At 54.8% G+C, this 11496-nt stretch overlaps 1 protein-coding gene across 3 annotated transcripts; it reads left to right on the forward strand.

The window, feature by feature from the left end:
- Positions 1-7002: 7002 nt before the first annotated feature.
- On the forward strand, positions 7003-11029 carry PHOX2A (paired like homeobox 2A; the record flags this gene model as incomplete). Of its 3 annotated transcripts, none has more annotated exons than XM_082845114.1 (3): positions 7003-7219; positions 9383-9574; positions 10512-11029. In XM_082845114.1, 3 exons carry the CDS (start codon positions 7003-7005, stop codon positions 11027-11029), a joined length of 927 nt encoding a protein of 308 aa, XP_082701240.1. The 3 variants fall into 3 exon arrangements, with proteins under 3 accessions (XP_082701240.1, XP_082701241.1, XP_082701242.1); XM_082845115.1 differs by having other exon boundaries at positions 9383-9570; positions 10553-11029; XM_082845116.1 differs by having other exon boundaries at positions 9383-9570; positions 10577-11029.
- Between the last annotated feature and the right edge of the window lie 467 nt (positions 11030-11496).

Below are 11496 nucleotides of genomic sequence, written 5' to 3' on the forward strand. Positions count from 1 at the left end.
GCACCTAGAACTAGATCTTGCTGTAAAGCCATTTCCCCTGGAGAGAATTCTTTTGGTCACTGAGTGCTCACTTCCTTAGCTACAGAGTCATTAGCTTAGGCTGTGATCAAGGTACATGCTTGGCTGAGAATAGGTCAGGTGTCTGCACTCTGGTTTAAGGGAAGTTCAGAGAGTATCTGGCATCTATTAGGTAGGGAATTCCCCTAACATAGGAAGTGGTTTCAGATGCCAGATGTCAAAAAAAATGCCAACTTTTTCCTACTCTCAGGCCAGGGTGCCAAGAAGGACTGGGAGAATCACACTTTCCTAATTTCTCTAGATCTTCCAAAATATTCCCATTATCACCTGTCAAACAGTCAATGTTTCCTAATCAATGCATTCACTCTAGAATGTGGCAGAGAACTTGGCTATAACCAATCTGCAGACCACATGGCTATCATCCTGCGGCAGCCTCAGATTGCTGGCCGTGGGCAGAGGCTTCCTTACCAGAGTTACAAATTGTCATGCTGTTCCTCATCTGCTTGTCCCCTCTTAAACCCCTTCCCAAGGTTGCCAGATGTGAATTATTTTACCACTTTTCTACTTAATCCTCTGCAGTTACAACCACAGGGCAATGGGGAAAGTTGAGGTCAAGCTCTAAGAGACAACATGCAGTAGTTTTCCCAGTTACTTCATTATCACCTAACAAGGACATCTCATTTCCAGGCTCAGAATGGAGGGATTCTCATTGCATCCCACCCTATATCAACAAGGCCAGTTCCTTTTTTAGGGTCTGCTGTTTGCATCACTGCATACCTTATACCTATTTTTTATTTGAATCTCTTTGTTTGGAAGTGACAGAAATCCAACTTGAAATAGATTAAACATAAAGAAGACTGTATTGGGTAACAAAATTCAATAAAGGGCTGAAGAACTAATTTGCAAAAAGAGTAAGGATGTCTCAGGAATAACTGGAACTAGGCTCTTAAATTCTAACATAAGTCTCTATATCTTTTGCCTCAGCTTCTTATTTATTCTTTCTTCACTCCAACCACCTTCCTTCTCTTCATGTTGGGGAACATGGCTGCAAATATTTCCTGAGCTTTACATTTATAGTTTTCACCATTCAAAAGAGAATGACTGGTTTCTCAATTCAAATAAGAAAAAAATGATGAGAAAGGGTTTTATTGACCCATCTTCAAACAGGTACCCACACCTGGACCAGTTATGGCTGAGGGTAGGATTATGTAAGAACAATGGTTCCGTGGGTAGCCATGTTTGGAGGAGGATGTTTGGATGGAGGAGACAGTTCCCAAGAGAAAAGTTGTGCTGGGCTAACCACACTACAGATGTCCATGATGGTGGCCCTGAGGCAAGTCCTTTCTCATGCACAAAAGCTTGAATAAGCTTATCAATGTATGGCATGTTTGGTAGGATCAAACCCTTTTTTCCCCCTTCCCTTTTTAAAAAAAGAGCCATCTTGTCTCATCTTCTATGTACCATTCTCTTGCCCAGACAACTAAAACATTGTTAGGAGAGCCTCCCCATAAGTTAAGTGCCTATGTGCCCACCAGATCGGAAGATCCTTAAAGAAAGCAACCAGGATTAATTTATCCCCATGTGTCGACTGCCCCATGATTCCATCATAGATCAGACACTCAAGAAATAGTTGTAGAACTGAGTTAAGATCTCTTCTCACTCTTCAGCGATCTCTGAGAACTGAACATTTTAGATGTTTAGGATCCCTGGAAAGGCCTAATGCTAGAAGCTAAAAATAAAAGTGGAAATTAATAGAAGACCGGGTAACTTAAGGTAGTGGTGGGAAGAAAAAAAATAGTCAGTAAGGGTTTTCCCCATAACAGAGAGATGAACAAGAGACTACAGGTTATGATAGACAGGTTGGGAATATACAGTTAATATATTTGCCTCCAACCTTCCCTGGACCCAAAATTATAGCAGGAGAGAAGAGCGATTGGGAAGAACATTGCTGATGGTAGATATATGGGGGTGAAAGGAATTTTAAGGTCCTTAAGCAGGACCAGAAATGTGCTAACTTTTCACTGATAGATAAGCTCCATCCTTTATTAGAAGGTCGACATGGATGTCTAATCAAGCTTGGCTTCTAATCATAGTTGTACAGTGATGACGCTGAGGACATTGCTTCAGAGAGTGAGAAGATGCATTTCAAAGGTAAGGAGGTGCCATCACTTTATGTTCTCCCCCTAGAGAGAGAAGGACTGACAGGAGTGCACTGGGTTAGTAAATCAGCCTGGTGCCCACATTCTGAGCCCTGGAGATCCTTGCTCAGAGTTCTGAGGGAGGCTAAGATCTGTGGCTGCTCTAGAAGTAGCCTGGGAATTCTCCAAATGACCACAGGCAGGGAGAGTTCTCCAAGGCGTGGGTCCTTTCTCCTCTGTTCTCAAGGTAATTCCACTATCCAGGCTCACAGAGTTGGGATCAGAGCAGCAGAAAAAGGACAGTCCCCACTGTACCCTCTCCCCAGGTTCCTTTTTGCATGCTGCTCCCTCTCTGGAAGGAATCCTCCCCACCATGACACACTCTCGCTGTTTCCACTTTTCCTCCAGGACTCTTCTCTGGGCATCAGTTTCTTCATCTGCAAAAATTAAGGGGTCAGGCTGGGTAACTCTGCAGGGCCCTGATATCTTCTGAAATCTCGAAGGTAGAAGTGATGCTGTGATGCAAAGACAGGAGTCCATGCCCAGATTATATGTCCAGGTATCAGGTGCAACAGATCAGAGGAGCTTGACTAGAGTGTGGTCTGGGTCTGTCAGTCACAGGCCTCAATCACTTGGTGAGAGAGAGAAGGGGTGGTGGTGGGAGCTAATTTATTTAATGTTTACTATGTGCCAGACACTGTTCAAACACTTCATATATATATATATATATATTTTAATAAATTTATATTTTTTGGCTGCGCTCGGTCTTGGTTGCTGTGCGCGGGCTTTCTCTAGTTGTGGCGAGCAGGGGCTACTCTTTGTTGTGGTGCGTGGGCTTCTTGTTGCAGTGGCTTCTCTCGTTGCAGAGCATGGGCTCTAGGCGCGCGGGCTTCAGTAGTTGCGGCACGCGGGCTTAGTAATTGTGGTTAGTGGGCTGTAGAGCACAGGCTCAGTAGTTGTGGCACATGGGCTTAGTTGCTCCGTGGCATGTCGGATCTTCCTGGACCAGGGCTTGAACCCTTGTCCCCTGCATTGGCAGGTGGATTCTTAACCACTGTGCCACCAGGGGAGTCCTACTTCATATATTTTAATTCACCTAATCATTAAAATAAACTAGGTTACAGGTGAAAAAGGTGAGGCACAGAGAGGTTGAATAACTTACCCTAAGTCATCCAGCTTGGAAGTGGCAGTGTCAGAGCCAGAACCCAGCAATCAGGCTCCAGAATATGTCATCAGTTATGGAAGTGAGGACATGCTTAGCAAGGAGGCTTCACAGCAGGAGTGCTATAACAGTGTTTCATGTCAGAGCATTTTTAGTTCCCCAGGAGTGCACGCATTTGGGAGGGGGTCTCAGTCAGGATGAGCTCCCACATCAGATCACAGCCACTAGCCTCTCTGGTATGAGGCCCTTGCAAAGCCCAGCCCACTCTGCCTGTCTCCTTCTTTTATGGTGAGTTCTCAGGAAGCCCTCTTGGGTGTCCGCATATCACACACACACACACAGATGCACACAGCCTGGCCTCCAAAGTCCCCCCACCTCCACCACCTGAAACACCTGAACCCAACAGTGGACAGGGTTCAAAGCATTTTCTTGGGCTTCATCTCCGTTTCAGTGCCAATCAGCAGATACAAATGGCTCCTTGCAGAGAGAGGAGGCTCGAACTTCACAGTCCTGAGTCAGGGGAAGGGCAGCTCCTGCCCAGCCGACCCTGAAACATGCATGTTACCATAAAACTTCCAATCACAGCCATTTGTTTGATTATCTGTAAAGGTGTCAAGTATTTATAGGTTATACTGCTCAGAGCTCTTGGTTTTAAGTGTCAGAAGCCCAACTTAAAGCAGTTTAGACAGAACGAGGAACTCAATGGCTCAATGACCAAACTGTAGAAATGACAGGGATGGCTCATGGAAACAGAGACAGGTGGAACCAGGGCCTCATATCTCTGCTGGTCCCTGCATGAAAGCTTCAGTTGCTCCTTTGCTTCAGCTTTGTCCCTGTGGAAGGGATATGGCCCCTTGAAAATTCCTCAGATGAGGAAGGACTTTCTCCCAGGCAGAAGGTTGGCCCAGATGGAGGAAGTTTCCTGTCCTTGGGGACCGAGGGAATGAAGACGGGAGTATGATCCCTTTTCAGAGAGTGGGGAGTGGGAGGCTGGGGATGGGGATTCCTCCCCTAGAAACAAGGGCAGGATTCCCCAACACAAAGAGTTCAGCCTAGCCTTCACTAATTCATTCAACAAACAGATATGGGAAGGCCTATGATGTGCAGTGATGCCATAGACATCGTGGGTAGGCTGCAGAGAAAGTGATCAACATGAGGACACAGCTCTGCCCTGAGACCTTGCACTTTATTGCAAATACTTCAACAAGGTGAGTAACCAAAAGAGAGGGAGGTACTGTGGGACACCCAACCTAGTCTAGGGGTATCAGGGAAGGCTTCCAGGAAGCAGTGACTTCCAAGTTGATACCCAGTGGACAAACAAGCGTCAACCAGGTTTTGGCTTGCTTTTTAGCGGGGGATGGGGGGAGTGTGGTGGGATGGAGACTGGAATGAACATTCCAGCCAGAGAGAACAGCTCTGAACTAAAAGATCAATGTGTGAGGGCTGCAAAGAAAACCACGGTGAGGAGGAAGCAGACTGGAGCACTGGCATGGAGGACATTGTGGGCCAGAATGGATTTGATCCTTAGGGCAATGGAGAGCCATGGGAGGTCTAAGGAAGAGAGCAGTGGCACTGTCTGATTTCCCAATTGTGAGATCACTTGGGTCCCTGGGTCAAGGTAGAGAGGTGCACCTCCCACACCAGTGGAGAGAACATTTTGAATCAGTTTTGCTCTCAGTTTTAGAAGCTTAGACCTAAAAATAATTAGAGAAAATACCTCAAAGAAACACCCTGAAAAGGAGTGGTTACAGAAAGGGGGATAGGTGTCCTTGTGTTAAGCAAAGAATGAGTGGCCAGGGAAGTGAATCACCTGAGGGTGGGCATGCTCCCCACTGTGCTGGTAAGCTGGGGGGAGGGATTCCAGGAGCCGTCTCTCAACCCCCTAGGACTCTGGTTGGTGACAAGGGGGCCCCCCTGCCTTCTTGCTGGGTCTCCACTTCTCCACCTGCAGGACTTGCCAAGATTGGGTGCAGGAGGCTGGGGGTTGGGTGGGAAAGCTGCTAAATCCTCCTTAGGTGAGCTGCGGGGGTGGAAGAGTTCTCTAGTCTCTTCTCCTGGAAAGGATTCTGTATCCTGTGGCCCCACAGTATGGAGGCCAATGGCTAAGTCCGTGGAGCGCGTCTGTGGCCAAGTCCAGACTGAGTCTAGGTGGTTTTCCTGAAGAAGAAAAAGGCCTCTGCAGGAGGGGGTGGAAGCTGAGAAAGAGTGAAGGGGTCATTTGGTTACTCCCCAGTCTTGACATTCATCACACACACACACTCTGTGCCGAGGGTGCTGGGGACCAGAGACTCACACCCAGCAGCAGCGGGGAGAGGGGCTGAACTGTGGGACCTGGGGGAGGGGAGAGGCAGGCTGGGCCTTGAAGGTGCAGGGCAGGGTCGTGTGGCCTTCAGGACAACTTAGGAGAGAGGCAACCCTCCCCCTCTGCAGCTTCACACCGCGCCTCCACTACAGTCCTTCTGCCCGCTGGGCGCTCCAGCTGGTGGGTCTCGGCTCTCCAAAGGCTCTTTCTCTCCGCCCCTTAGCCTCTGTTCCTCTGTTGTGTCTGTCCCTGGCCTTGTCTCACTGAGACTGACCCTCCGTGTGTGTCTGTCTCACTATCACTGCCCTGTTTTGTCTCATCTCTCTCTTCATCTCCATCACAATCCTTCTTTCCAACCGTGTCTCTTCCCTGTGTTTTCTGTCTCCATGCCTGCCTCACTTGCTTTCTCTGTCCCCCTCTCGTCTCTCTCTTATCTTTGTCTCTATCTCTTCCTTGTCCCACCTCCTTCCCTTCCTTCCTCTTGTACATGTTTCACCTTTGTCGCCACCTCTCTCCCTGTCTCCCTCTTGCCGCCCACCGCCCCCCCCCGCCCACGTCTCCAATCTATCTCTCTTGTCCATGTCTCATCCTTATCTCCATCTGTGTACCTGTATCTCTCTTGTCCCTTTCTCCATCTTTCTCCATCACTGTTTCTGTCCCTTTCTCTCCCTGTCTCCGTCTCTGTCTCCTCTCTTCATCCACATCCTCTGTCCCCATCTCAGGCCCCGTCTCTTCCTCGTCCTTGTCTTCATTCCCCCTCCTGAGCCATCTCCGTGGTCCCTTCCGGGATGGGACCTCGCTGGGGGCGGGGCCGAGGGACTGGATCGGAATAACTCGGTTATCAGGACGAATTGAATTAACTTCTTCACACGAGCGCCGCCGGGCCTGTTTCCCCTCCCTTCTGCGGGGCCGCAGGTGGAGAGGCCAGGGAGAGGGGTCGGGACCCTACGGCTGGGCACGATGCATAGACTGAAGGTCTGGTCCGGATTGGGGCGGGATGGGGGACTCTAGGGATGGGGGCCCGCGCAGCCTGCCCTGCACATCCCGAGCTCTAAGAGGGCGGCGGCGACCCTTTGGGGTGGGGGTCGGGGGCGGCTGGGGGCGGGGCCTTGGCCGTCCGGGCCCCGCCCCGACGAGCTCGCCCCGCCCCGCCCCCTCCTCGGGGTCCTACGCGTTAAAAGGCGCGCGGGCCGGGTTGGGCTGCACTTGCGTTGCACCGGGGCGGAGCGCGGCCGCGACGGGGCGGGCGGACTCGCGAGCTCTGAGAGCCGGCCTCGGGTCCTCGGCCCCTGGCGCTCCAACCCCCATCTTGACCCCCACCCGGCCCGGGACACCAACTCCGACCCGGCCCGGCCCGGCCCCCGCCCCCGCCCCCCGGGCCGATGGACTACTCCTACCTCAATTCGTACGACTCGTGCGTGGCGGCCATGGAGGCGTCCGCCTACGGCGACTTCGGCGCCTGCAGCCAGCCCGGCGGCTTCCAGTACAGTCCCCTGCGGCCCGCCTTCCCCGCGGCCGGGCCTCCCTGCCCCGCGCTCGGCTCCTCCAACTGCGCGCTTGGCGCTCTACGCGACCATCAGCCTGCGCCCTACTCGGCAGGTGAGCCCATCCCCGGTACAACCCTCCTTCCAAATCCTACAGCACTCCTAGCCCCTGCCCTACTCGGCTAGTGGTTGCGACTGTCCCCCACAGCCGCCACAATCCCTGCCCTAGTCAGACCCTCCAACTCCCCGCGGGATCCACAGTCCCTCGTGTAAGACGGGATTCCCTAGGCAGAGTTGAGCCCCACCCTCTCCTCCTTCCCGTTCCTCTTCTCGCTGCCGTATCCCTATCCCGTGCTCTTTAGGTCAAGGAAATAGATCCCCAGTGTAGCCCCAGGCTCCTCACCAGGCCTTCCCCTGCCCATCTGCAAAGACTGACCACTAAACCTCTCCATGCCCTGTATCCTTGGAAAATGCTCTCGGCTCAGGCCAATAAGACCTCCCATCCTTATCATTCCCACCCCGCTTCATGCCCGACCCCAGCATGGACCCCTGCGGCAGATGAGCTGCCCAGCTGGGAGCCTTCCCAGAGCCCCAGCACCATCAAGCCCCTACTGCCTGGTTTTGAACCCATCCTACCTGTGCCCAAACCCTCTTGCGCTACTGAAACCCATTCTGTGGCCAGAAGAAAAGGATGCTCAGGTCATTGAGCAACTTTCATTTCCCCATGCCTCCTGGAGATTCTCCCAGCTAGAGTACTGCAGAACCCAGAAGCAGCCCCATGCAATACCCAAGCCCCCTGATCCAAGACCCCATCTGAACCTTCAACCTCGTGGAGCCTCTTAGCCACCCCCATTGCTCCAGTTAGAGTTCAAGCTGCCCCACCCATTCTCCTTATCTTCTTCCTTCCTGGGAAGACCACCAGGACCCAGTAGAAGATTGGGACCTGTGTGGTGGGGAGGGATGGTGAGAGAGACCTGGATTTGGAGAAGTGAGAACCAGAGAGATGGAGTCAGAAACTGGAACGGGGATGGGGAGATTGGGTACTCTGGGTCATATGCAGATGGGGACTGGGGAGCTGGAAACAGGAAATGGGGAGATGGGCCCTAGAAAGATGGAGGTCTGAGATGGAGAAGATAGGGACAGATACAGAGAGATGTGAGCAGAGATGGGAAGATTGGGGTACTTGGAAGAAATGGGGAACCAGGGTTGGGGAGATGGAGATAAAAACCAGGTGATGGGGACAGGAATTATGGGAGATGGGGACCAAGGAAGATTGAAAACAGAGATGAGAAAGATGGGGATAGGAATGGGGTGTTGGAGACAGGATTAGGGGAGATAGAGAACTAGGGAGATATGACAAAGATAAGGATATTGGGGATCCCTGGAGAACAGGGAGAACTAAACGGGGGCTGGAGACAAGGATGGGGAGATAGTGTCAGAAATACTGTCCGTGGGACAATGGGTACTGGGAAGGGGTAGATGGGAGACAGGGTTGGGAAGAGTGAAGGGAAGGGTTGGGGCTGGTTTTTGGAGGAGTTGGGAGACAGAGAGAGACGTCTGGGAGGAAGAAGAAGGGCAAAGAGAAGATGGAGGAACCTGGGAGGGGAGAAATAAGAATACTTCTCAATGGGCACAAAGAGAAGAATGGTCCAGGAGGGGAAAGTTGCAGATAGATGTGGTTGGAGAGAGATGAAAAAGAGAGGGGGACACCTGGAAGAGAATTCGATATGAGATTGGGCTGAGGAAATGAGGCCTAGGAAGGAGAGGGATGCAGGGTAGAGGCGGCCAAATTTTTACATGTCAGAGAGTCCGTGGCAGGCCTGAAAGTAGACCCGCGGTCCATGACTGGTTACTGGGGAGACACAGGATGTTGATGAGACCTGACAGACAGCTAAGGCTAGAGTGGATATAGCAGGACCTGAAGTCAGGCCGACTGAGGGAGAAACACACTGAGGGTCGGGTCCGGTAGACTGGCGGGAGATAGAGGGAACACTGCGGAGGGCCAACGACAGGCCAGCAGCCTGGATCCGAGGATCAGATTTTGGTTCCCTCTCTGCGGCACTTGGGCCCCAGTCCTCCCCGCGCCCCGTCCGCTTTCACCCCTGCCGGCTCCATCCAGCGATAGGGAAGCCGATCCGTACTGAGAGGACCAAGCCGAGGGGCCAGGTCAGGGGCGGGGGATGGTGAGCGATCCCTCAGGGGCAGAACACAGCGGGCCGGGATCGGCCCCTCACATCCCCACCCTTGTTGATTTCCCCCCTCCTGCACACACCCGCAGTGCCCTACAAATTCTTCCCGGAGCCGTCGGGCCTGCACGAGAAGCGCAAGCAGCGGCGCATCCGCACCACGTTTACCAGCGCGCAGCTGAAGGAGCTGGAACGCGTCTTCGCCGAGACTCACTACCCCGACATTTACACGCGCGAGGAGCTGGCGCTCAAGATCGACCTTACCGAGGCTCGCGTGCAGGTGCGTGTTTGCGCGGAAGTGTGTGCGCGCGGAGCGGGGCCGGGAAGTTAGTGCCTGACACCTGGGGGTCCGAGGGACAGAGGGGCCTCACTCGGGCAGCGGGCGGGTACAGCCCGGGGGCGGCGAACTAGGACCAGGGGCCAGGGTGCAGTCTGGAGGTGATTGGGCAGGAGAGGACCGGCAGCCCCGGGAGGCGGTGGGGCCAGGCGGGTCCTGAGGCCTTCGGAAGAACTGAGCTGTTCAGCCCCACGATTTCTCCTCAGTCTCCCGGGTAGGGCTGGGCACGCAGAGTGATGCTTGGGAAGCCAGGACGGAGGCCGAGTGGATAGAGGGTCAGCTCCAGGTGGCCTCGGGGCCAAACAAGGCCGAGCAGTGGGGGAAAGCCAGTCAGCGCCTCCAGGTCCCCTCTTCGGCTCTGCAACGGTGAAACTTCTGAGTCTGGAAAGCCCGGGTTCAGGGTAGGCGCAGGAGCTGGGTCGGGACGGACTTTTCGTCGATCTTACAAATCTGAGTACAGATGTTCAGCTGGCATGCCTTTACTGGAGACCCTGCACAAAAGGCTTCCCGAGTGCCCTAACCCTCTCTCCACTGCCGTGGGACGCTCCGGGGGGACTCCCGGAGCTCCTTGTAGGAAAGAGCTGGGGCGAGGGCTTTGGGTGATGAGGAGAGCGAAGGCGGAGTTCCCTCCGGGAGACAGAGAACACTGGGAGGCAGCGGGATCCGCGGGTGAGCAGATCCCAAGGGGAAGAGCCTAAGGACCTGGAGGAAGGGGCTAGTGGAAGAGGGGAGGGAGGCGAGAGACAAGGAGGGGAGGGAGGCGAGAGACGAGGAGGGGAGGGAGGCGAGAGACGAGGAGGGGAGGGAGGCGAGAGACGAGGAGGGCAACGAGCAGAGTGGTGGAGGGGGTCAAGACTCCGAAGGCTGGTAATAATCCTGACCAGCCCCCTCCGGAAGGAGGTCTCACCGCGCCCGCCGGCCCCGGGCTGACCGGCCCCTGTGCCCGCAGGTCTGGTTCCAGAACCGCCGGGCCAAGTTCCGCAAACAGGAGCGTGCGGCCAGCGCCAAGGGTGCGGCGGGCGCGGCGGGCGCCAAAAAGGGTGAGGCGCGCTGCTCGTCTGAGGACGACGACTCCAAGGAGTCCACGTGCAGCCCCACGCCCGACAGCACCGCGTCGCTGCCGCCGCCGCCGCCTGCGCCCGGCCTGGCCAGCCCGCGCCTGAGCCCCAGCCCGCTGCCCGCCGCCCTGGGGTCCGGACCTGGAGCCGGGCCGGGGCCACAGCCGCTCAAGGGCCCGTTGTGGGCCGGCGTGGCGGGCGGTGGGGGCGGCGGACCGGGCGCGGGCGCGGCGGAGCTGCTTAAGGCTTGGCAGCCGGCGGAACCCGGGCCAGGGCCCTTCTCGGGGGTTCTGTCTTCCTTCCACCGGAAGCCCGGCCCCTCCCTGAAGACCAATCTCTTCTAGCTGCCGGCCTCTAGAGGCTCCGGGCCTGCCGCCTGAGACGCCCCTGCCCCTCCAGGATCTGACAGAGTCCCTCCTCATCCTGGCCACCTGCCTGATGTCCCCATCTGTCCCACCCCCCACCGTGTCTGACACCTATGTGTGCCCTCCCCAGCTTTGGAGACCAAGTCAGGGCCACTCTCATCCTCACCCACCCCTACTCAGTGGAGGGGGGTACTTTTCACTGGGATGCCCTCCAGGAGAGCCCAGAACCCCTTCTAGCCTGGTTTTCTTCAGAACCGGAATCAAACAACACCTGCCCCTAACACAGTGCCCAAAGGTGACTCCTCAAACGGGGACAGCCTGGCTTCCTCCCCTGCCCCTGCAGCTGGCTGGGTCACTCAGCTTGGAGAGCAGTCTGTTGCTCCAGCCCTTGGCCCACCCACACTGACCCCACCCGTGCAAAGGCTGGTCGTCATTGGGATAACGAG

The sequence above is a fragment of the Leucopleurus acutus genome, assembly GCF_964270905.1.
Source record: "Leucopleurus acutus genome assembly, chromosome: 8".
Lineage (NCBI taxonomy): Eukaryota > Metazoa > Chordata > Mammalia > Artiodactyla > Delphinidae > Leucopleurus > Leucopleurus acutus.